This window comes from Panthera uncia (genome assembly GCF_023721935.1).
Source record: "Panthera uncia isolate 11264 chromosome B2 unlocalized genomic scaffold, Puncia_PCG_1.0 HiC_scaffold_24, whole genome shotgun sequence".
NCBI lineage: Eukaryota > Metazoa > Chordata > Mammalia > Carnivora > Felidae > Panthera > Panthera uncia.
The window spans coordinates 2,917,168-2,943,126 of NW_026057580.1; the positions used below are offsets into that span (position 1 = coordinate 2,917,168).

The 25,959-nt window shown below is 45.6% G+C and overlaps 1 protein-coding gene across 1 annotated transcript in view; it reads right to left on the reverse strand.

Annotated features, from left to right (window-relative positions):
• Positions 1-23,991, reverse strand: part of DAAM2 (dishevelled associated activator of morphogenesis 2) — a gene marked incomplete at its 5' end in the record, with an annotated part of 53,855 nt that extends 29,864 nt beyond the window's left edge. The window contains 12 exons of the mRNA XM_049653193.1: positions 5-83; positions 219-277; positions 3,704-3,842; positions 5,854-5,971; positions 7,490-7,556; positions 8,671-8,774; positions 9,960-10,070; positions 10,935-11,268; positions 14,137-14,231; positions 14,923-14,997; positions 18,305-18,394; positions 23,833-23,991. Coding sequence (XP_049509150.1) covers positions 5-83; positions 219-277; positions 3,704-3,842; positions 5,854-5,971; positions 7,490-7,556; positions 8,671-8,774; positions 9,960-10,070; positions 10,935-11,268; positions 14,137-14,231; positions 14,923-14,997; positions 18,305-18,394; positions 23,833-23,991 — 1,430 coding nt within the window. The remainder of the gene's footprint in view (positions 1-4; positions 84-218; positions 278-3,703; positions 3,843-5,853; positions 5,972-7,489; positions 7,557-8,670; positions 8,775-9,959; positions 10,071-10,934; positions 11,269-14,136; positions 14,232-14,922; positions 14,998-18,304; positions 18,395-23,832) is intronic.
• Positions 23,992-25,959: the final 1,968 nt, after the last annotated feature.

Below are 25,959 nucleotides of genomic sequence, written 5' to 3' on the forward strand. Positions count from 1 at the left end.
CCGCATCATCTCTTCCTTCTCCAATGTCTTTGTCTCACATTCTCTCTCCTTTCTCTCCAGTCTGCTCACCAGCTCCATGTGTTCTGGGATGGGGGTGGAACCAGAGAGGAAATGGAAGAGAGAATATGCATATGTGTGTGTCTGCCTCTAACAGCTCCTGGGCTGGGCAGGGAAGAGTTTCAGTGGAGCGTGCAGTGGCTTTAGGCAGAGCCCCTTACCTTTCCGGAACTTTTCTGCCTGATCTCGCCACTGTTTCACTTCATTCTCATTGATGAGCCTGGTGGGGAGTACAGGGAAGGGTCTGTTGACTGTTGGCTCACAAGTTCCCAGAAGACATACCATCTTCCTATTCCCCACACTGTTTCCCTGATCTCCAGTCTGTCCAGCCACATCAAGGAAGCTAGGAATTTGAATCTCCAGGTTTCTCCAGGTCCCCAGCTTTCCCAGTTCTCATGTGTCTCTCCATGGATTGTGAAAGCTGAAAGGCCCCTTAGATAACTTATGATTCAACCACTTCATGATACAGTTGAAGCTCTTGAGACCAGATATGAAGACAATAGCTTGACTAATGGTAGAACTGGGACTAAATCTCAGGCTTCCTTTAGTTTTCTAATGACTTGTATCTCTTTGTAAAAATAATTTTTTTGCACTGAGATAGATAAAAATGTTGGCCTTACCATGCTCCAGACTTCCAAAGGCCAATGTGTAAGAACAAGAGAAATTGCCCATCCCAGCAACACAGGATGTATATGCTGAGGGTGAAGAGGGATGTATCGAAATCACAGATGCTCCTCACTCATGTCAAATTCTTGTAACGGGGGTTAAAGCTATTACCTGGACACCAAAGTGTAGTAGAGGTAAAATTCCAAAGTGAGATACCAATAATCATTTTTTTTGTAACTCTGAAAATATGAAAATCATGAATCTTGCCTTTCTCCACCAGATCAAGATCTTAGAGGGGGCAGAGTATGAAAAGGGACATAATTTGTGAAGAGATGTCTTTGGAGAAAGCCATTGCTGTCTTTCTTGGGGGTGCTACCTCCTTCACCACCATCCAGTGGCTTTTTTGGACCCACTCAGAGAGTTTGGGCTCACATTCCCTGACGTTGGGAGGGAGGCATGGTAGACTTGGGTATGACTTGGTGACAGGCAGGTCCAAAGAATGAGGAAACGTTAACCAGGAGAGTGGTGCTGTGCTGGGACCAGCCAGCACTCCTAGAGTTTTTTGGTACAGAGATTGCATGAGGGTTCCTCAAGGACCAAATGTGAGCGTCATGGGGAAACTGGGCTGATGTCATTTTAAGTCCTGTCCAAGATGTCCATATAGCAGAAAATTGGATACTTCAACACTGTGCCATTGTGCACTGGATTGCCAGTGAATCAGGAGGTGACTGAAGGGATGGTACCAACCAGCCCCAGGGGGCAGAAAGAAAAAAACAAAAAACCTTAAATGGCCAGTGACCAGGGTTTTATAGTGAGAGGCATGCAGCAAAGAAGTAGAAGATCCAGAAATAATTCATGTCTTTACCCATGTTCTAAGGCCAGAGAATAGAAAGCCTGTTCACTTAGTTACCTGATCAAGAAAGACCTTGTGCCTTCCTGCTTCCTGCCCCCACACTGCCTTATAGGGGTTAGAAACTAGTTAGCTAACAGAAAAGTGGTGTGTGGAAAGGGTTATTAGAAGAGAAACAGAGAAAGAAAGCCAATCATCACACATATCCTTTCCACTGCACCTTCCAGCCCCAGCCTGGGGAAGAGAGAGGTTTGAGGCTAAAGGCTAAATCAAATCTAGAATTCACATGGTTCTTCACATCTGGGACCAGTTCTTCTAGGTGCAGATTGGAGACTATATTGGTGGCTTAAAATGATCTTTGGCCTTCCACTGCCCAAGAAGCAGCAAAAACTTTATTGGCGCTGAGGCATTTTCACCCTCTGGCAGAGAAAAAGCTTCCCCCACTAAATAGTATAAAGAATTAATAGAAAACAAAAACAAAAATAAGAATAAAGCTACATTTTGATTACTTTGCTAGTTGCATTTGTCCAGCATACCAGGTAGGATTAACCACATCAATATCCAACTACTTGTACAAAAGAAAACAGTAGCACGAATAGTTCAAAAATCATTTTCCACCTGGCCTTGGAATGTGACATAATGAATCCTTGAGAGCCGGTTTATCTCTTTAAAGGGCAACTGGCTCAGACTTTCATTTACAGCAGCATTATCTACAGTAGCCAAGATATAGAAGCAGCCCAGGTCCATCGACTGATGAACGGATAAAGATGTGAGATATATATGTATATGTATGCACACACACATTCCATTGTACAACTTAGCCATAAAATGAATGAAATCTTCCCATTTGCAATGACATGGATGGAGCTAGACAGTATCATGCTAAGGAAATAAGTCAGAGAAAGACAAATACCAGATGATTTCACTCATATATGCAATTTTTAAAACAAAGCAAATGAGCAAAAGGTAAAACAGAGAGTTAAGAGAGACTCTTAACTATAGAGTACAAACTGATGGTTACCAGAGGGGAGGTGGGTGGGCGCATGTGTGAAACAGGTGATGGGGATTAAGGAGTGCACCTGTCACTCCTCACCTGTCTCACCTGTCATGAGAAGCACCAGGTGATGTATGGAAGTGTTGAATCACTACATTGCACACCTGAAACGAATATTACACTGCAGGTTAACTGGAAATTAAAATAAACACTTGAAAAAAGAAAGTAAAAGTTTAAAATTAAAAAACTGTGTTAACATCACATCTGTTATTAATTGATGTGACTTTAAACTTGGTTCTCTGTATTTATCTATACACAGTGTCAAAGATAAGCCAGATGACCTTAGGCTCTGACATCCTTGTCCAATAGCCTTAGTTAAATTGCCATGCTCTTAGTGGTCAGCAAACTTTCTCTAAAGGATCAGAATAAATATTTTAGGTTTTGTATACCAGGTACAGTCTCTGTCACATATTCTTGTTTGTTTTTAAAAACTCTTTTAAAATGTAAAAACCATTCTTAGCTCATGGGCCATACTGAAGGAAGCAGGAGGATTGGAGTTAGCCCACAGACCATAGTTAATATGGTTGTTTATTAAAAATTTTTAATGTTTATTAATTTTTGAAAGACAGAGACAGACACAGAGTACAAGTGGGGGATGGGAAGGCAGAGAAGGAGACACAGAATCTGAGGCAGGCTCCAAGCTCCACGCTGTCAGCACAGAGCCCAACGTGGGATTCAAACCCACAAGCCAAGAGATCATGACCTGAGCCGAAGCTGGACGCTTAACTGACTGAGCCACCCAGGCGCCCCATAGTTTATATGTTTAAATTCTTCCTCTATCCACTCCATGCAATGGATCATTAAAAGTCGAGCACACCCCTTATAAATCTGTGCTGTTCAATGTGATAGTCTAACCATGTCATATGGCTATCCAAATTTAATTAAACCAAAATAAAAATATTAATTCAGTTCCTCAGCCACACTATCCACATGGCAAGTGCTCAGTGGCCATGTTTGGACAGTGCAGATATAGAACATTTCCATTATCTCAGAGAGTTCTGTTGGACAATGCTGCTTAAGGGGCATTTGGAGGTATGTGGTTTGAGAGAGGGAGTAGAGGTTTCACTGGTGAGACTCCAAGCAGGAGAGAGATGGGGAAGGAGGAGGAAGACAGGTAGGAGCTGGTCACTGCTCACATGTTGACGATGTTCTTGACGTTGAAGTTCTCCAAGGGAGCCAGGTCAGGGTCCACACCCCTCTCATCCTGGAGGACAATCTGCTGAAGGATGCGGTCCAGGAGCTGCCACTGCTGGAAGTAGCCACCATTCCGCTTGTCTGAGGAAGAATAGGCATCATATCTTTACTGAGCCTGGGAGCTCCCCTGAGGCCAGGCCCCAGAGTCACTGCCTGGGCCCGGGCTGGTGAGGCATGCCCTCTCCCTCCCTTGGCAAGCTCCCAGTCTGATGGGGGAGGCAGTGATGCTGCTGATGCTGATGATGGAGACTCACAAATCTGGTCATTTCTTGATGATCTGCAACTGACTATAAAAGTGTCAATGCTCTAGACATATTTTTCTACTCCCTGAAGTGCTACCTGGCTGCCTTCCTTCCCTGTAGGTACCCTGAGTAGCCTATGCCTTGGGAATGCAAATTGCCTTTTACATTATCTAAAAAAAGCACCTTTCAGAAAGTAAATCTGCTCCAAAATATTACCTGCTAAATAATGAAGTCTCCAGGGAAATTTAAAAAAAGAAAAGGTTTTAGGATTATCTGTGCTGTTGTTCTACAGTGAAAGATGAATGGAAACTAATTACAGGCATGCACTGAGAGACAGAGTGGGTTGGAACAGTGCTAATGGAATCCAGGCAGATTTCTTGGTGAAGGTGACCCTGAACTATGAAGGCAAGGGCTTGCACGTGGTGCCTGATCTCACAGGGCGCCACTCCCATCCCCTGTCATCATGATCTGGTGGGACATGGCCTTTCTTTTCATGCGCTAGCCACAAGCCTCTCTTCCTCAGTTCTTGAGCCCAAGTACTTTGTCTCAACTGACCACCAAGGGAGATCAACCAGCATGATCCTGACCTCAAAGTCAAACCACAAGCTTACGAGGTAGAAGGTCATGTCTGCAAAGCCCCATTTGGAGGCAAAAGAGACCCTCTGTATTGCCCATGGAACACCACACACAAAAACTCGTGAGGAGAAGTTGGGTTTCTCAGGGACTTCCTATGTCTTCCACAAAGATCTCTCGACTGAGCTTTGGACAATGGATAGCTCCCTGGTCTAGGCCACTGTGGTCATTTTCCTTTCCATCACTTCACTGCCTCAGGAATTGCAAAGTGGTAAAGTTTTATATTGGCCTTTCACCCAGGAAAGCAGGGTAAAGCCAGGTCACTGGCTCAGAGAAGTAGAACATGTTTCATCTAAAGCCATGACCCCAAAGAAACAAAAATTCTGTCATATGCACAGACTCACCCAGCCTCAAGTTCATACACCGTGGATCGGATATAATAATGTACACTCCTTAAATCATTTTGAGGCTTAAATCATTTCTGGCACACTGTGCCAGAGAACCTCGCATCACACGTGGCCCAGAGGTGGCACATAGTAAGCTGTAGGTATTGCCACCATCACCATGAATACCAATGCCAGCATCATCAGCACTGAAGAGTCAGCCTAGATCATGAAGTTTGGCCATGCTAGCCTTCCAAATATCCAATTTTGTGAAGAGCTTCAATACCAAACGGTACAGTTATAGCTCATTTCAAATTTCATGCTGGGGTGGCTATTAGTGATTGTGTGTGATTTATGAAGTCACTGTGCACCCCTGGATCTTAAGAGCTTAGCATCTGCTAAGCTTAGATGCTGACATTTGATATTTGTAAAGAGAAGCAGGGACAAGTGTGGTAAAGTGGAGCTCACCACGCCTAGATGCAGGAGCTGATAAGACCCTGAAAACAGGCATGCTCAGTGTATATCTGTGTTACTCCCCCAACCACAAAACTTCTTTTTTGGAGCTCCCCAAAAGGACTGACCTCTCACCTTCCATTAGCTAACAGCCAGAGCTATTTGATTTTGCAATGACCAAGCTACTGCTTGCTAGACCAGGACGTTAGCATTGCTCAGGGCCAAGACCCCAGCATCTCCCCTGGGTGACAGAGGATGTCCTGACCTCAAAGAGGGAGGCAAGAGAAAGGGCCTGAGTCCTGTGGCCAAGGCTCCCAGGGGCATGTGCGGAGGGAGACCCAGGCAGACTCACCAAGCCAAGGAGGTCCTGACACCCTGTCTCAACCTGTCCCCAGCCAAGGCTCAGGCCGGCTGAGGAAGTGGCAAGTGTGGGCTACTCACAGGGCATCTGCAGGCAGTGGTGCAGGACAGACAGCAAGCAGGGATAGGCCTCCGTGTGCTTTAGCTTCTTGTGTATCAGCTCGAACATTTGGGAAGCACTCTTGGTGTCGATGTGGACCTGAGGGAGTAGAGGGAACAGTGAATGGGGAGGGGGCAAGCAGCAGAAGAGGGGAGAAAACCCTGCTTCTATCCACTGCACCCCATTCCCCAGGTCAATGCTCCTTCTTCTGCTTCTGGCCCAGGCTTAAAAAGAGAGGCATAGAGAGGTGCCTGGGTGGCTCAGGTGTCCAACTCTTGATTTTGGCTCAAGTCATGATCTCACGGTTCACGGGTTCAAGCCCCCTGTCAGACTCTGTGCTGGTAGCATGGAGCCTACTTGGGATTGTCCCCCCTCCGCTTCCCCTCTCTCAAAAATAAATAAACTCAAAAAAAATAGAGAGACTGGGGTACCTGGGTGTCTCAGTTGGTTAAGTGTCCCACTTTGGCTCAGGTCACGATCTCGTGGTTTATGAGTTCGAGCCCTGTGTCAGGCTCTGTGCTGACAGCTCAGAGCCTGGAGCCTGCTTCGGATTCTATGTCTCCCTCTCTCTCTGCCCACTCATGCTCTCTCTCTCTCTCTTTCTCAAAAATAAATATTAAAGAGAGAGAGAGAGAGAGAGAGAGAGAGAGAGAGAGGGAGGGAGGGAGGGAGAGAGAGAGAGAGAGAGAGAGAGAGAGAGAGAGAGAGGCTCAGAGAAAAGGAGGAGGAAAATGTCCTAATTATATGAAGCAGGATTTCTCAACCTCAGCACTATTGGCATCTTGAACCGGATCATTCTTTGTTGTAGGGAGCTGTCCTGTTTCCTGTAGGCTGTTCTGCAACATTCTTGGCCAAAACCTATCAAATGCCAGTGGCATCCACCTCACACCAGTCGCGATAACGAAAAATGTCTCCAGACGTTGCCAATGTCCACAGAGGGAGGAGGGAGCAAAGTCACTCCTGGCTGAGAACTATTAGTTAAACTCAGAGAAATGGGCATACACAACTCAAGAACCATGTAGAATAGCTGCACACAACTGGGGTTCAGATCCAAGATCTACCCTCTCACTGTGTGGCAGCAGGCAAGCTAATCTCAGTCTGCTTATCTGTGAATCAGGGCTTTTGTGACAATATAACGGGATGGGGCCTGGTGACTGCTGCACCACCAGAAGTAGGTTTCTATTTGGGTAGAGCTTTTCTAATACATTATTTAAGCAGCCAAACTGTGTATTTTCAGGATTACTGAGGCCTAAATAAAAAGTCAATTTGGTTGGTGAAGCATGATCTGGTTAGTGATGGGGAAAGGTGACTCAGGGAAGTTGCTGGAAGGCAGGGAGAAAAGTCCAGGAGAGGCATTTGAGACTAATCATGCGTAGGAACTGGCTCTCTTTCCTTTGGGGGTTGCAATCTCCCAGCAGGGGAGATGCCTTACCAGGTGAGGCCCCACAGAGCCAACACACTGCTGGGCTCCAGAAGTAGGACTTGGCCATGGGGGCCACTCACCAGGGAAGCCAGCCAACACTGGACCTATCACAGCACAGGATCCAGAGAAGATGCTTGTGGGGTCATCTGGGACACCCCCACCCTGTAGTCACCCCATTCCTTTAGGCTCCTCACCATGTCAAACCTCCTGGCTAGCTCCAAGTCATCCTCATTCCGGACCATCTCGAAGAAGTCTAAATGCCTAGATAGGATGGAGGGATAGAGAGACTAGATATTACCTCCATGACATCCCTGGTTGAGGGTTAAGTCCCACTGAGCCCCCAACCAAGTAAATCTGAAAGCTTCATTCAGTGAGGACAAGGAAAAACCAGACGGAAGCCACCTTTCTGTAGGCCAACACTCTCCTCTTTAATAGAATCCCATGTCCCTTCCTTAGGGAGGCCAGCCCAGGGTCCCATTAGCCTAGGATCAATCTTTCTCAGTTTGGGCACTATTGACATCTGTGGCTAGATTATCCTTGGTTGTGGGAAGCTTATTTGTGAGATGTAGAACGTTCAACAGCATTTCTGATCTCTACCCCCTAGATGCCAGTAGCAGCCCTCACCTTCAAAAATGTCTCCAGGCATAGCCAAATGTCCTCTGGGAGTAAAATTGCCCCCAGGCAAGGACCACTGCCCTGCCATCACCAGGGTTCTAATACTGTCCCCATGACAGCTCTCAAAGCCAAACTCTCTCATTTTCTACCCCAACCACTCCCTAACTCCAATTCAAAAGGATCTATCCTGTTTCCCTTAAGACCCAGGACAACAAAATAGTCTATATCAATGGGACAGAACCAGAGGGGACAGAGTTCACTGGGAACATATAGGAATTTAATTGCACCCTTTCATCAACAAGGACCTTTATCTGGACTTTTATTTGGGCTGGGGCATTTCCTTACTAAGCAGGAGTGCTCTACAGGATGTTTAGCACTCCTGGTTTCCAACAGCCAATACCAGTTAGTATCTCCCAACCAGCCAGTCTTAAAACCAAAGAACACCCCCACGTTTCCAAATGCCCCCTGGGAGGGAGGTACTGCCATGGTTGAGGACTACTGGGTTCACCTGCCTATAACATCAGAGCTGAGAAAGAGGGTCAGCAAAGAGAGGAGGCAGGGACACAGGATCTGGGACAAGGAGGTGGGATTGCTATCCACCTCCCCCCCCCCAACCCCGCCACAGAGCTGATTCTGCATTGATACTGGGTATGGCAGGTGGTCTCCAGTGGGAAGGGCAGCCTCCTTGAAAGTCCTGATCATCCCCAACTGAGGTACTGTTCCCATACATCTGCAGTGGGGACAGTTGGCTGAGCCTTACTTGTCCAGGATGGCATTCTCGTGCTGCCGGAGTTTGTCAATCACAGGCTGGATTCCCAGCATCAGGAACTCGTACCGTAGATGTAGGCGGAACTCCAGATTATCCTGGGGGTCCCCAAGGGAGGAACAGACTCATCAGCTTGTGGCTCTTCCACAAGAGTCCCCAGTGGCCCCCTCATCACTACTCCAGTCATCATCCCACACCACCTGCAACAACCCATCTGGAACTACTTCTAGTCCCAGAGTTTCAAGAAACGGCGGGAGGAGACACCTTTGACCTTGTTATTTACTCCCATTAGGTTTCCTGATCCACTTCTGTAAGTCTTACCAATTTTCTCAGCCTTTGGCATCAAAGAGCATCACTGTAGAGTGATGTAGAATATAAACTTTGACATCAGATAAATCTTGGTTTAAATCCCTGCTCTGACACTCACTAGTTTTGTGACTTTGGGAGAGCCTTAGTTTCCTCATCTTTAAAATGGGAATGATACTACTTACCTACAGGGGTGATATTCATTAAAAATTACCTAATGAAGTATGGTCACCAACTAATCAGAACAAATGTTAGTCATAACAGCTAGTATTGACCAAGGTGATATCAGCATCTTAGGGACAGATTATTCCCCCAACCCACCTCACCTAACTCAGCTCATCAGGACTGGATGCAAGAAAAGCATGCTAGCAAAAAAGAGGGAAAAGTAGAGATCATTAAGTTGCCCCTTTTTGTCCTTCAACAAACTGACTTTGATCAGGGTATCTGATCCCCTTAGCATTTGGGGAGTTCACCTGCTTTTCAAGGTCTTCTTCAACTGTTGCTGTTTTTATGGCCTGAGAACCCCATTCTGACCCCAAAGGAAGGAAAACCAGGAGCCATACCCCCTAAAAGAAGGTGCCAGAGGGCATGACAAGCCAACTCGGAAATGAGTCCAGAAGTAGGTCTTTAGAAAGCTCTAGAAAGAACCAACACTTGCCCTCCTTCCATAAATGAGAAGCCAGCATCAGCCAGCCAAGCTTGAGGTTTGTCCAGACTACACATAATACATGTTACCCATGTAAGAATCTCCCCAAGAACGCTTCATGACAGTAAGGTACATGACAAGCTATTCTTTCTCAGCCCCAAGTGAAGGAGGCAAGAGTTGATAAAGATAATCTGAAGACGATGCTGATAGTAGAAACCACACCAACCAGCGGTCTTGGCCCCTTTTCTCTGCCACTTCTCCAGGAGGCACTTGCACATACTACCCCAGGATCCAGAAAGTCCACAAACAGTAAGGGCAAGAGATGCCTCACCTCTCCAGCTCCAGCATTGAGGACAGCGTTGATGAAGGACATGATGGCTGTTTTCAGATTCACTTCATCCCGGTACCGGCCCAAACTTCGGTCTAGCTCATTCAACAGTGTCTGGATGGAAAGGCAGGACCGAAGAGGAAAGGCAGGCTCAGGATCTTACAAGTCCTGCCTCTGCATGTGCGCCCCCGCCATTCTAGCTGCCTAGCATACCCCCTACACTCTCTCTACCCCATCTATCCAGCTTACCTTGGACCTTCCCAAAAGCTCAGCTTTTCCAAGAACCATCCTTTGCCTCTCCACACCTCTGTCTCAGTTCTGCCTTGCCTCCTCTCTACTCACCTCCGTGGCTTAGTTTATTTTGTGGGGGCAGTGCCGAAGTGCTGCCTTGGCACTTTACAGCTGTTTACAGCTCTAGCTGTTTATGGTTCATAAATCTTCCTGCCCAGCTTCTTGACAGCACGGACACTGCCTTTTACCTCTTCGGCATCTTCTGCAAAAGGTCAGGGCCCACTTTCTGCACAGAGTAGGTGCTTAAAAATGTTTGATGACAGAATAAACAAATAGCCTATACTGGTAGATAAACCATGGAGTTTGTACTACAGATCTGACATTTCAGATCTGTTGATACTGAGTCTACATAAGACACTTTATACTTACTATCTCATTACTTTTCTGGGGCAGGCCAGGGAGAAGAAAAAAGCACGGCATGAGCTTCTAGCACTCTTCCTGGGGTGCCCACAGTAAGCACTGGCCCAGGCAGAGGACCTAAAATCTTAGCCCCCGCAACTGCATTCGGTTCAACTTTGATGAGCCCCTATGATTAGCCAGGCACGGGGCTCAGAGATGTAGAGCCACAGACCCATAGTCCAGCCTCAAAGAACCCACGGTCCAGTGAGGAATCCATTTTCTCAGCCAAACCTGTATCTCTTAAGGGCCCTTAAGTCTTTCTAAGGAAGCCCCCACTAGGGCCCTCACCTGAAAGCGTGTCCGCTCAGCTGCATACACCTGGTAGTGTAGCATGGCCTGAAGCACCTTCTTGTGGCCTCCGGGCACCAAGCACACAGCACCCAGGATCTCCAGCACGGCCACCTTGGTCTTGCTGTTCTCTGTGCGCAGGCTCTGTGCAATGGTGCTGATGGCCTCCGGCTGCGCCAGCACATGTGCCCGCCCCTGGGAGTTGTTCATCAGAGCCTTGATGCAACCGATGAGGGAGGTGTGGATGCGACTTTCACAAGTAGCGTGATCCATGCTCCGGAGGAAATTCAGCAGACAAGTCAAACCCTCCAGTTCAATGAAGCGTGTCACAAACCTGTCCAGGCCAGAGCCATCAGCACAACCGATATCCTGAATTTGCATATTATTCTGTAACATTTGCCAATAGTTACCCTGTTACCTGCGACCACTGTGTCGTACCTACAGTAGCCACTTGGCTCATTTATAGAGTTTTCCTAAAGCACTGAAATCCTATCACCCTCACAGCAGACTCATGCCTTATTTGCACCTTAAATACCATGAATTTGCAGGTCATTAACTGACAGTTGCATAGCTACGATGGGGTATACGTGAAGGGAATGACCGTAGTAATTATCACTGTAATTATCATGGCTGTTAAACCTGAAAATTCATCTCCAGTGAGGATGGGAATTAACACAAATACAGTCAGAAGACAAAGAGGACTTCCAGATGGGGGCGGGTGGGGGATGCATCAGAGTCACTGAGTCACAGGACCGAGGCTAAGAAAGGTGCTCTTCAAGAGATCCTTAAGAAAATAGCGAAGTTATCTTGAATGGTAACAGAAAGCATTAAAAACCATTTAGTTCAGGGGTTCTTAACCTGGAGTCTGTGTTCTCCTAAGGGGTCTATGGCTAACATGCAGGGGTCTATGAACTTGGATGGAGAAAAAAAAAAGTTAGACTTTTATATTTGGTAACCTCTATGTGAAATGTACCATTTCCTTTGCTGATGAATGTAGGCAATACACTGTGGTTATTATCAGAATCTGTGACTTTGTCACTCAAAGAAATCAGCTATTTTCATATCAAATTATAATTGTTATAAGTATCAGCCCTTCGAAATTATGGTAGCTGCTAGTTCTTGCTCTTTAAGGCATAAAGCAGCACATATATTGCTATCTCACAAATGTTTAATATTTGGTTGACTGTGTTTCCATTTAATTGGCTTATTTTTAATCTTATCTATTTTTATCTACTTTATTATTTAAACACGTCATTCTGATAAGCAGTCATTAGGTTTCATCCAGTGCCAGAGCCATTCGTGGCACACGTGTGTACACGCACACATACACAAGAGGCTTTGAACACTTGATTTAGTGGAAGAATAATGATCTAAGGAAAGGTCATAAATGGAACTGAGGGAGACGTTTTATCTAATTAATATGTTTGATCCCAAGTGTATTTGTTGTACTTCCATATTATTATATAGATATGCCTACAAAATAGAATATACTCTCAAAATAAGTTGTTAAAATGGGTATATTTGTTTCTATTATATGTTTTCTGTATACCACAGAATTTCCACCATGACTGTAACTTAATCAGAATTTTATTAAAGGAAAGAAAAATAAATCGAAGTGGAAGACAAACCTGGAAGCCTTCTCTCAACCCCTCTCCTTCCCGATGTCCTCATCCTTCCTGCGTCCCCTTCCCATACCAGCCTCCCACCCACACCTGAGCAGCCAGAAAGATTAAGGCACTCCCATTCTCCTGAGGCTTTAGTTTCAGGCTCCGGAAGTAGGAAGCTCAGCCCAGACCACTCACTCACTCACTCACTCACTCACTCACTCACTCATTCACTCAGGCAGACCCACTGGTAAACATTTAACAACTGGCTCTCTGAAGAAGGAAGAAAAGGCCCGATTGTAGTGTCTTCCAATTTCCATGGTATAAATACTGCTAGCATAGCTGATTTCAAAGATATCAATGTGACATCTTTGAATGTGGAGTTGGGAAGTTGGAAAGAGATGCCTGCCTTCCAAGAGATGTTTATTGTACCGTTGACCCTTGAATAACATGGGTTTGAACAGTATAGGTCCACTTCTATGGGAATTTTTTTCAACAAACACAGTACAATACTATAAATGTATTTTCCTTAAGATATTCTTAACATTTTCTTCTCTCTAGCTTACCTTATTATAAGAATACTGTATATAATACATATAACTTATAAATATGTGTTGATCAACTGTTTGTGTTATTGGTAAGGCTGCTGGTCAATGGTAGACTGTTAGTAGTTGAGTTTGGTGAGAGTCAAAAGTTATATGTGGATTTTTGACTGTGTGGGAATCAGCGCCCCTAACACCTGCCTTGTTCAGGGTCAACAATATTTCCACCATGCTTATACAATGGGTGTAAATTCAAGAGTATATATGACAGTAAAGAGCATACATAAAACTAAACTGTAGTAAGATCACTGGGTAATTAGAGAGTAATAAGTTTCAAATACTTAATTACTTTTGTTTTTGATATTATTTATTTAGTTTTAAGTTTATATGTTATATTCTAACTATAGTTACGTTTAACAAACAGCTTGCAAAACTGCTGAAAATTTAACAGTCAGCTCCCACAAGCAGGTGCAAGCCAGCTCCCAGGCACAAAGAGAATCTATGGCTCTTTGCCCACTTTGGACCTTTACACAGTGTGGTCCTGGAAAGGGGAAGGGTCCTTCTTCTTAGCATTTGAGAAATCATTCCCTTTTCCAAGACTGTATCACACCTCCTCTACATGGCAGGTTCTTGCCACAGACACCACGTCTCCCCCTAGGCTGGGGCACTCATTCGCAGAGCTCTTTCTTCTACACCTTGTCCATAAGGCCACCACCCTATGTCCCATTCTGTTTTTCCAAGACAAAAAAGCACCTGCCCTAAGTTTCTGCTCAGATAGCTCTTCAGGACCTAAGTTTTATGCCACATTCACATGCTCTTTGCCCTGGCTCCCCGCATGCCCGTCCTCTGGCAGCTTCCCAGCTCCTCAGAGGGAGGAAGAGTGGGAGGTTGCAAGTACAGCTGAGTGGGAGGAACTCTAGGCGATGCCCAGGGGTGGAGCCTGTAAGGGGACTGAGTTGGGAGCAGAGCATTGAGTGAAGCTTCAGGAAATTGAGGGGAACCACCAAGGGAAGGGAACCACCAAAGGAAGCAGGAAGAGGAAACACAATGGGTCACCTCATGGGCTGTGTCCGGAGAGCCGTCTTCAGGTCTTCCACAACTTGGTTCCTCATCTCTGTCTCCTCCTCATCAAAAGCGTACAGACTCTGCATCTGAGGTAGGTGGAAGGGGGCAGAGGTCCTGCTGGGCTGCCTGAGCCCCAGCTCCCTGAACCACCCCACCCCCCCACACCCAGGTGTGACACAGGAGCCACCCTCGCCTCAGGAAGGGCAGGGCCTCCAGGAATGGTTCGTTCACTAAGAACACCAAATTCTGAGAAGAGCCAAGCTCCAGTCCTAGACGTCACTTTCCTCATCTGTGAAATAGGGAGAATTATTGGCTCAGCTTGTTTCCCAAGACTGTGTGAAATACAAATGGTTAATAGATGTTTTTGTTTTAATGTTTATTTATTTTGAAAGAAAGAGAGAGAGAGAGACAGAGCAGGGAGGGGGAGAGAGAGAGAATCCCAAGCAGGCTCTGTGCTGTCAGCACAGAGCCTGATGTGGGGCTCGATCTCACAAACCATGAGATCATGACCTGAGCTGAAACCAAGAGTCATACACTTAACCGACTGAGCCATCCTGGCACCCTGGTCAATGGGTGTTTAAATGGTTGGGGGACTCTAGAGTCACACAAGAGAGGGAGGGATTATGATAAAATCTCGGGAATAACTGGAAAGCTGCTGATCCTCACTGAGTGGGGTGTGAAGTGCAGGGACAAAACTGGGAAGATCACTCTCCACCATAGCTTTTCCGGGGCGGGGGGGGGGGGGGGGTCCAGGGCAAGGGAGGAGCCATTGCTCACCGCAGCCATGGAGTTGATGCGGTCGATGTAATAGTCCGGCCAGCTGGTCGCCAGCTTGTTGGGGTCCTCCTGTTCCTGGAACAAGAAGAAAGACTGTCTGACCAACTGGCAAGACAGGCCCATGGCCTGAGTTCCTGAGTTTCATTCCCTGTCAGCAGATTCATTTTTCAGTGCCACCTAGATGCGGAGAAGTTTGAGGAAGTTACAAAATCTCTCCAGGCTTCCATTTCTTCCTTGGTAGAGTGTAGATAATGAACACTGAATGGACTGACCAGCCAAAGACATGGGCATAAACCACAAACCACATAGGTGTATATACTTTCAATGAACACTATGTGTGTGTGTGTGTGTGTGTGTGTGTGTGTGTATTACATACATATATTACATATGTATTACATATGTATTATATACATACACATAATTAAAAATACATTCTTTTTTTCTTATATTGGTTCTCTTTTTAAATTTGATCTTTTTATTTTTTTAACATTTATTTATTTTTGAGAGACAGAGCATGAGCAGGGGAGGGGCAGAGAAAGAGGGAGACACAGAATCCAAAGCAGGCTCCAGGTTCTGAGCTGTCAGCACAGAGCCCAACGTGGGGCTCAAACTCATGAACCATGAGATCATGACCTGAGCCAAAGTCAGACGCTTAACCAACTGAGCCACCCATGTGCCCCTATGTCTTTTTAATAAAATATAATTTTATGTCTGTTGAACCGAATAAAAATCTGTGCTTATAGCTTGTACATCTGGGTTTTCAAATTTTACTGTTCTAATAAGATCATTCTTACTATATTTTACAAAAGTATTGGTTTGTGACAGTTTGGAAATTTAAAAACTTGGTCTTTCTCTGAGATCATTGGAGAAGCACAGATACAAAGCATTTGGTGCAGTGCCTGGCACATGGTAGGTGCTAAGTAAATAGCAAGTTTAGGAAAAGAAGGAAAGAGGTTTCCAAGGCCCTGGGTTTGGGAGAGACTCAGGAAGGGTCAGTGTAGCTGTGAGGCAGAACCCAGGGCAGAGGCCTTTGGCCCAGCCCTCAGGTTCCAAGGGAAAGCCTCAACTCCTCCCCAAGGATGGGCAAGAACAATGAAAGCTAAATAAATATTAATGCTCATTGAAAATCTAGCCCTCTCCTCTAGCCAAAGAATCTGCTTCTGGGCATTACACACACCCTGCTCCTTCCTATCCCCACCCCATTTGGACGTTCCCCCTCACCTGCCTTCTGCTAATTTCCTACTTTCAAATCTGCACCAAAACTTACCTCCTCCTCCAAAACCTCTCTGATATACCACCTGTCTGCCAGCTGACCTGGACTTTACCCTGCATCCTCAGCTACATCTACTCGGGCTTTACAATTTTCTCTCCTAAAATCCAAGTTACAGACCAGTGAGAAAGCTGCCTTGATTTGGTCTTTGTGACTTCACATGGCTATGTGTTAACTCTTCATGCCTGAAGCCCCCAAATTCTATCTTCTGACCTTGGGGAGGGGATCACAGAAACAAAAACAAATGTACCATAAAAACATACTTTCTTGCCTTTGCCAGCTCATCATGTAACCCTTCCATATGCATTAAATGAACACCTACTACATGCCAATCACTGTACTGAGCCCTTAAAGTACTGAGCAAAATGTCAATCCCTGCCCTCCATACGTTGGTCTAGTGCCAGAGGCAGAGTGATAAATGCTCTATGGTAGAACTGTCTATAGTGGGTCGTGGAAACCCAGGTTGGGGACATCTAACACAGAAGGCTCATCAAGGGGACTCTAAAAGGACAGAGTTATTAAAGATTACTAAACCTAGGGCAGGTGGGGAGGGTCTTACAGAGAGAGGAAGTGTCACTTCAGGGGTGTGTGAAAGTGTGGGGGAAGATTACTTGTAATTTGGTTTGGAAGGTAGAACAAGAGGTCCTTACATTTCGGTAATTTTTTTTTTTTTTTATTTTAGGCGTGTAAGAGATCAACTGACAGGAACTTCACAGTAAATCAATTTGGAGAGTGGAGAAGCACCAGACATGATTAGCTACTCCCGAAGTTAATTTTCTCCTCCATCCCTCCTTCCCTCCCATGACTTGAGCTTTTTTTAAGACCTTCTTTCTCACAATGAGATTCCTGGACACAGCGTATGGTATTTAGTCCAGGTGCCTAATAAATGTGCATCAAGTATACCAGACTGCTGTGTGCACAGCCTCTACATCTTGCCACAGGCTCTTGGACTCCAGCCAGTCTGGATTTTAGCAATGGTGCAACCACTGTCCATAACTGGCTGGGACCTTTGGGCAAGTCCACTGCCTCCCTAGGCTGTCCCTTCTTCATACGCAGCCTCCCTAGGCTGTCCTTTCTTCATATGCAGAAGAAAGGACTAGACTGAATTGTTTCTGAGCTCCTTTCAATTCCAGAATGGTGTAGCATTCTAATTCCTCCAATTTTATAAGGTCATGGAGCCTCAGATGGGACAAATAACCTGGGAAAGAGGATAAGAGCCATGAACAAATGGGCTTAGGGAACATGAAGGGGCAATGGCTCAGAACTGCCCTACACCTGCCTCTCTTCTCCCAGGAGGGAGCAGGTCTGTGCTTCAGGCACAGGAATAACTGGGTCCTAACTCCCAAATTCCTATACTCTGACATCAAAGGAACAACTGCAAGTCTGAAAAATGGGAGGGTGGAGGGGAGACGAAGAAGATGGGCCAAGAAAAACAGAATGAAAGAAAAAGACTAAAATAGAAAGGGAGCAAGAGGGATAGAGAGAGAAAGAGATGAGCAAGAGAGAGAAATGGAGGAAGACCAAGAGAGAAAAAAGCACCACTGCTGGGAAGCAGAGGGGAGGAGATAAGAGCTAAAGAAGCCAGACTGGAGCCTGGCACTCCTTACTCAGGAGACCAATGGCATCTTTTAGTGAAGGAGAAGAGAGCAAGGAGAGGGTGGGGAGAATGGGGACTGATGTGTGACCCTGTGAGGCTGAGCCTGGGACAGGGTGGGGGGGCAAAGATCCAGAAGAGGCCACCCTCACCTCCAACTCAGTCCTTACAACAAAGTGTCCCTCGGGTATGGCACAAGGCAGCACGCCCTCCAAGCGGGTGTGGGAAGGGAGTGATATTGTCATCTCTGAGACTGTCATCTCCTTGACCCAGCCCCACTCCTGGAACCCAGTAGGCACCTGCATCAAGGGTTTTTGAAAAACAGAATCCCATTTCCCTGAGTGTAAGCTCCATGAGAGCAGGGAATTTTTTATCCTGATTTATTCATGGTTGTTCCTCCAACACCTAGAATGGTGCCGGGGTATAATATCTGTTGAATGAGCGAGCAAAGCATGGGGGCAAGAGCTGCCCCGTGCTGGGGACCCTGAGGTGGCAGCGGAAGGGGTCAGCCACGGCACCTTCTTCTTGCTGCAGTAGATCTGCCATTTCTTCTCCGGAGGCAGTGCAAACACAGCCTCCCGGTTTTTGTCTGTGAGATCCAATTCATCCTGAAAAGACAAGAGAGAGGTCTGAGATGGCTGACATTAGAATATTCAGTGCTACAGGAAATTGCAATTCCCCCCAAACCTATCCCTCAGCCTACTACCTTCCTCCAGAGAACAGCAAAAGTATGATAGGGCAATTCTTCTGCTAGAATTGTAGCCCTACCCCATTCCCATTCCCTTGCACCCAACCAAGGCTGGGCTGCTTCTATCCACGCTTCCCTTACTTCCTGTCCACTCCCACTTGTCTCTACAAATATGTCCTCCTCCTCCAGGCCCCCTGCTCCCTGCCCATCTCCTTTCTGCCTTGCTCTGCTTGCTCCTAACCCTCTTGCCCCAGGTCTCTGGTCTTCCTTCTCTTGTCCTTCTTAAACTTGTCAACATCATAAGTCAAAGCCTGACAAAGAAAGCAGTCAGTCTACATGTCTGGGTTTTGCCCCCACCCTGCAAGTCTCTCAGGCCTTTGAGTTTCTCCCCCAGAAATTCTCTGGCTCTCCAAACTTCAGCATGGTCCCAGCACAGGCTGAGGAGAGCTGGTGACGACAAGAAGCTGACCAATTCTCCTGGCAGTAAGACTTTGCCATGGCCAGGGAGGCACTGATCTGCTTCCTGTGGACATGTGCCTATCAGAGGCAGCCCCTCCGCCCACATAAGGCTGGGAGCTCTTCCAGGCTAGCCCACACTTTCTGAGAAATAGAATTGGGTAGTTTCTGATGTCATCAAATTTGGGTGATGCCATCCAATTCTATAGGTACTTCAGAGGGACACCGTAGATTTGGTTGTGCTAGAGGGCCTCTAAAAAGCTCTCTTATTGAAGATTTTTCTCCTGTGATTCATGAGCTATGCCAAAGCTCATCAAAGAAACAGTTAATGGTCCATGGAGAACATAGTGTGCTTTTCAACTCAATTACTATGAGGTTTTTTTTTTAATCAAAAGCAATTCTTGCATTAAGACAATAAAGCACACTATTAATAATCTTTATACTTTCAAAAATGATAAATAGTGAAAGTAATATCTAAGAAGGTATGAGAGTCTAAAATATCAAAAATCTCTTTTCCCTATACTTTTATTCAAGGGAGACAATTGAAGAGTTTCCTTTCTATAGATCAGAACTGTGCAATAGAGTTATAATGTGAGCCACATGTATTTTTTAAATTTTCTAGTCACAGTAAAGATAAAGAAGTAAAAGGTGAAGTTAAATTTTAATTATAATTCATTTAATCCAAAATATCTAAAATATAATCCTTTCAACATGTAATTAATAGAAAATGATCAGTGAGTTTGAAAAAAAAAAAGAACATAAAGTATCTAAGTTATCAAAATCTGGTGTGTATTTCATTATTCTAGATCCTCTCAGTTCAGACCAGCCACATCTCAAGTACGTAGCAGCCCCAAGTGACCAGTGGCTGCCATCTTGGGCAGCACATGCAAAGATAATTTGAGACAATGTCCATCAGTTCACCTGCCTTTGGAACTAAAGACTCTGGCAGATCTAATGCTAAACAAAGGTTCTTCCCTAGAATTATTCTCGACATATCCCAGTAACATCCGTCAAGATTCCCAGAGTCCTGCTTAAAGTTTCTGGTGAATCTCCTTTCCATGGTCAGAATCAGAAATCAAAGAAAAAAGAAAGATATGTGCACCTTACACGTCCCAGTGTAAACTGCATTTCTTCTTTTGTTGACACAGTGACCACCCACCCCATGGACCTGGTCTAATCCACCCAGGCTCATGGTCAGCCTCTTCCAGCGATCCTTTCATGGCCATTCCCAGGTAAGACCACCTCTCCCTTCCTGAACTTCAGAACAGTTACATTCAGCCTTGGATTCTAGTTATTTATACACCTGTCTTCTTTCGCCAGTGGTCTCTGTCATTAAATCAATGGATATTTCTTGGCGATCTGGCTCAGCCCAGATAGCCTATGACTGACTGCAGACCATTCGTTCCTTATGGAATCTCCCCTGGTTTCTGCAATGACAGCCACACTCTCTGGCAATCCCTCCTGCTTTGCTCTATGTTCGTCTTGGGCTCCCTTGATGACTTGTCTTCTCTCCTGCCATCAAACGTTGAATTCCCTCAGGGTACCATCCTGGATCCTGGGGTCTCCTTCCCATATGCTTCCCCAGGTGATGACTTCTCAGTCATTCCCAAGGACTGTCACTACCCTAAACTCTCTTAAACAGTCCACTAGTCTCCTGAGCTCCAGCCCCTGGGACCCAACTGCCTCCTGTGCCTATTTTGATGTCCCTCAAGCACCTCATGCATTTATGTAGTGTCACTACATGTCACGCACTGTTCTAAGTGCTTAATGTTTACTCATTAACTTACACCAACCCATTTTACAGATGTGGAAAATTGATGCACAGAGTTCATCATCCCAGTCCCCTAAACTTGAGTTTCCTCTGGCATCTCCTGTCCTTTACAGGGCCCCAACATCCACCCAGTTCCTCATGTCAGAAACTTGGGTGTTCCCTGATTCCTACTCACTCCCCAAGCCCAACAAGTGCTATTATATTTCCTCCGAAATAGCTCTTTATCCTCACTGATGACACTTTAGTCTAAACCACCATTCTCCCTAGCTTGAATTGCATCAATGCCCTCCTAATGGTCTGCCCATATAACCTTTCCTCAACAGAGTACTCTGGTCTTTTAGAAGGCCATCCTGCCTCAGTGGCTTTCTAACACCTTTAGGATTGAATCTGAAATCCTGTTATTCAGAATCTTGTTATATATAAGGACCAAGCTCCTTTCTGACTGGAGATTCTCACATATGCTGCTTCTTCTGTTGGGGATGACCCTCTGTCATTGCTCTGCAACCCCCATTCACTTCTCTAGCCATCACTCTGCTTTCAGATCTCAGTGTAACTGTCATTGCTTCAGGGGACCATCGTGACCCCCTGTTGAGAATTAAACTCCCTACTAGACATTGCCGTGGGCCCATGAACATTCCCCTTCTAAACACTCACCACACTTGCCATTACTATTCAAGATCAGTCTTCCCCATTTTTTTTGGAGGCAGGGACTGTACCTGCTGGTTCGTCACTAAATCCTTGGGGCCTTCATAGGGCCCAGCACACAGCAGGGTCTCAAGGAACATTTTTCATTTGTTTGCTCAATGCTAGTCTCAATGCTAGCTCAGCACTCAAAACTGGTTCAACGCTAGTTTGCTCAGTTTGTTGCTGATGCTAGCCTCCTTGCAGACAAGACTTGGATGACTCATCCTTGCTTTTGTCAAAGTACTTTGTAAGGAGTCCTGCCCACTAAAGATGCTCAATAAATACTTGCTGAATAAAAGGCCAAAGAAATGAACATCTCTCATCCCGTCCTTCTTTCAAAATTCATGTGCTCTGTTCAGGAAAATGCCCCTGCTGTGATAATGTAAGAAATATATTTATCTTTGTTCCAGTTCATAGCATAAAGTTCCCAAATCCCCTTGGAATTTTATGAGTGATACAACTGATATGAGCATCTTTTGTTCCTAACACAGAACTCCTAAATCCCTTGGAATTTCCTGGGTGGCAGGGACCTCTGTTTTTCTAGTGGAGCAACTCTTGATGGGACCCTAAAGACCTTCAAGGGGATGGTCACCAGAAAGATCAAGCCTTGATTAGAAACCTATAATTTTCGGCCCCACTTCTCAAACTCTGGAGAGAGAAGGAAGACTGAAGGCAAAGTTAAAAACCTATCAGACCTACATGACGAAACCACCATTAAAGCTTCTAAATGATGAGGCTCAGAGGGCCTCTGGGCTGGTGACCACATTTGCATGCTGGAGGGATAATGCACTCAAACTCTACAAGGACAGATGCACCTGTGCTCCAGACGGGAGCCTTACCCTCCTTACCCTTCTGGGCCTTACCTGATATACCCCCTCCATCTGGCTATTCATCTGTATTCTTCATAATATCCTTTATAATCAACTGGTAGTAGTAAGTGAAGTGTTTCCCTGCATTCTGTGAGCCCTTCTAGCAAATTATAGAACCTGAGGAGAGCATCATGGGAACTTCCAACTTATAGCCAAGTCCCTCAGAAGTGTGGGTAACATGGGGATCTATTCACTGTAACTGGTGTCTGGGTGGGGGGCTGTCTGGTGGATCTGAGCCCTTCATCTGTGAGGTCTGTGTTAACTCTGGGTAGTTAGCGTCAGCATGGAGTTAAGTTGTAGACACCAGTTGATATGTCCACAATAAGTTAGGGAATTGCCTGGTGTGGAAAACCCACACATTTGGTGTCAGCAGTATTCTGAGTTACAAAAACAAAAACAAAAGCAAAAACAGATCTTAGTAGTACTAACACTGATCGGATTCCAAATGTCATTCTATTCTAGTAAACACTTTGTTCTTTCCCATCTATGCTCCATCCTGAGGAAAGCCATACATCAGGACAACAATGAGTTTCCTTGACTCTGATCTGATGAGGAGGGAGGATAATTTTTTCGTGTAACCTGCATATTTTTATCTTATAGTGGTCCAGTTATTTGAAGACCTAGATTGCCTTAATCAGATACACCTATTATCAAATCCAATTATGAAATCCCACTTCAAATAACATAGCATTGTTTCTCTACTGGCTTGACTACTGGCCAACCACAAGAATGAATGACCAAGAGCTAATGGTAGATGAGCATGTGTTTATTGCTCTCTGACAGGGTTCAGGCCTGAGTCTTGGACATGGCTCCTCTCCTGCATCCCTGATCTTGGCATCTCTTTGGCTTTATCTCACCACTGGACCTCCAAGAAGAGGAATCATGCTTCTTTTCCTGTTCTGTCTCTTTGAGGTCAGAATATAAATTTTTGCAAACCCACTTCGTGAGTGGTTCACCCAAAGGTGCACTGCTGCTCTAGTCTGGATGGGTACCACAGAGTCAGAAAGAGCTACCACTAGTGTGAAAGACAGAGCCTCCACCTGCCATAGGCCAGACATGGGTTAGAATCACCTAGCCCCGAACCAGGTCTGAACCGGGTGCAAGATAGGCATCACTAACTTCATATTTCTAGTCAACCATCCCCTGCTTTGAGAGTGATCCCCTGCTTTATCCCACTCTGTCCCTTGTTCCTGTATCTGAGTTGAAAGGATCTCAGGGAAGTTTCAGAGAGCAAAAGAGAGAAAGGTGTCAAGTGTTCTGGTATTCTTTGAAGCTCCTCACTGCCTTATTTCACAAAACCCTGGACCTGCTCCTTTCATGGTAGCCTAACTGCTGTACCATGAGGTCTAGAATCCCTTGGAGATACGAGGTAGGTCCATTCTTCCAGGGACATAGTTCACGGTATCCACACTAGGCAGTGACTCGTTTCTCCCTAGCTGAGGTGTCCTAGGGGGCCCGCCCCAACCCCAAGCAGAGTTTCATAGTTAGAGATCCCAGCACATGGGCCCCCACCCTCTGTCCACTCCAGAGTACCCCTCTCCATTGTAAACACCCTCCCTTCCCTGTCCCCTCACTGACCACCAGCTCTGCAAAGCGGACGTTAAGCTCCTCTGGGTTCGGGATAGGACTTGAGAACTCCATGTACTGCAGAGGGTGGTTATCCCGGAGGTTGATCTCAGGGAGGCCGCTGCCCCCAAAGCAGCACAGGAAGCCCAGGCCATGGCGACTCCTCTTGCGGGGGGGCCATGGTCACTACAGGCCAGGGGTATAGTCAGCAGGCAGATGCCCTAGGTCCTCATCGTGATCTGGGTAGGAGAACAGACACCACAAAGTGGTCAGGTAACAGCAGCCAGGTAGGCAGGGACAGTGATCGCTGTGCCACCACAACTTCTTTGCCCAACTGTTAGAAGCCCTCAACCCAATAACCAAGCCTTCCTCCCTTCTCTCAGAGCTTCTTTCTGTTCCCTCCAGCTCCTTCCACCTGGAGGCATTTCCTCCCCATCATGGTCTCCAGTGTTTTCTGCCACAAACACTTTCAGATTCTCCTTCCGTGCCCCCAGAGAACAGAGGAGGGCTGTAGTCACAGATCACGAATTCTGCCCTCTATGTGATTGTGCAGATGGGTATCCTATTCCCTGTCCTTTGGCAGAGCCATTTTTAGCAGAGCTCACTCACTCACTAGATTCATTTTAAGGTGTTCAGATTCCTGGTTTAAAGGTTTCATCCAGTGGGGAGGGAAAGGTTCAAGAAGGCTGGCAAGGGAGAAAGAAAGCTAATTATATGGCATGGCTCCTGGGGAGTAGGGGATAGAAGGCTTAAGAGACTTGTGGGGTTTTCTGCCCAGTCTGTTGTACCCAGTCATGTTTTAATAAATGTGAAATATCAACAGGGCATGGATTCATCCATCTATCCAGAAGGAGAGGTAACCTGGGGGACTCAGGGAGTAAGGAAACGGGGCTGATCATCAGAATGATGTTCAGCCGATACTGAAGGAAATCTGGCCATATCTGTTTTCCATACCAACCAAGAATAGAAGACACCACTTTGGCCAGAAACCCAAACTTATAAACAACCAACAGTGGAGCGGTGTTTGTAACAGAAAGGGTTAAGTCTTTACCCTGCCACTGGGAAAGCCTAGTTCATAGGCGCCCCAGCTTGAGGAGAAACACTGGCCCTAGTCATTGATGCCATATAGCTTCCAGATAGATTAAGCCCAACTAGCTGCACGTAGGGTTCCCAAAAGGGTTAAAACCACCCTTGACCACTACTGGTCCCTCAACACGCTTTCAGATAACACGGATGGGTTCAGGAGAGCTTACCCACCACACTGCTGTCTAGCCATGTTCTCATCCAGTATTTGTATATCTTTTTTTTTTTTAATATAAAAAGGAGTCTGCCTTTTTTCCTATTGCTATTACAGGTCTGGGGGCAGGATTTGTTTACAAAATATACATAACACAAAGTGTATCATTTTAACCATTTTTATGTGTACAATTCAGTGGTATTAAATGCATTCATTCACATTGTTGTGCAACCATCTCCACCATCCATCTCCATACATTTTTCATCTTGCAAAACAGAAAGTTTGTACCCCATGAACTTCTCATTTCCCTCTCCCCCAAGACCCTGGCGACCACCACTTTACTTTCTGTCTCTATGAATGTGACTACTCTAAGTAGCAGTATGAGTAGAACCACAGTAGTAGAATCATGCAGAATTTGTCCTTTTGTGACTGGCTTATTTCACTTAGAATAATGGCTTCAAGGTACATACATGCTATAGCATGTGTCAGAATTCGCTTTCTTTTTAAGGCTGAATATCATTCCTCTGTATGTATAGACCACATTTGATTTATTTACCTGTCAATGGACATGTGGGTTGCTTACCCCTTTGGGTTATTATGAACAATGCCGCTGTGAACATGAGTGTACAAATATCTGTTTATGTCCCTGCTTTCAGTGCTTTGGAGTACATACCTACAAGAGGTCAAGATAGTTTTGGGTCTTGACATTAAGCTGTTTCTCCTCAATTTGGTCATCAACAGAATGATCAGAATATCCTCATGGTCTTTACCCATACCACTGCTAAAAATGTTGATCACAACAAATATGTAAACAGACCTACATCAGCTGGGAATGCCAAAGAACTAGTCATCAACACTCTTAGAGGACAGTCCTTCAACCAGCTCGGAATCCATGAACCCAT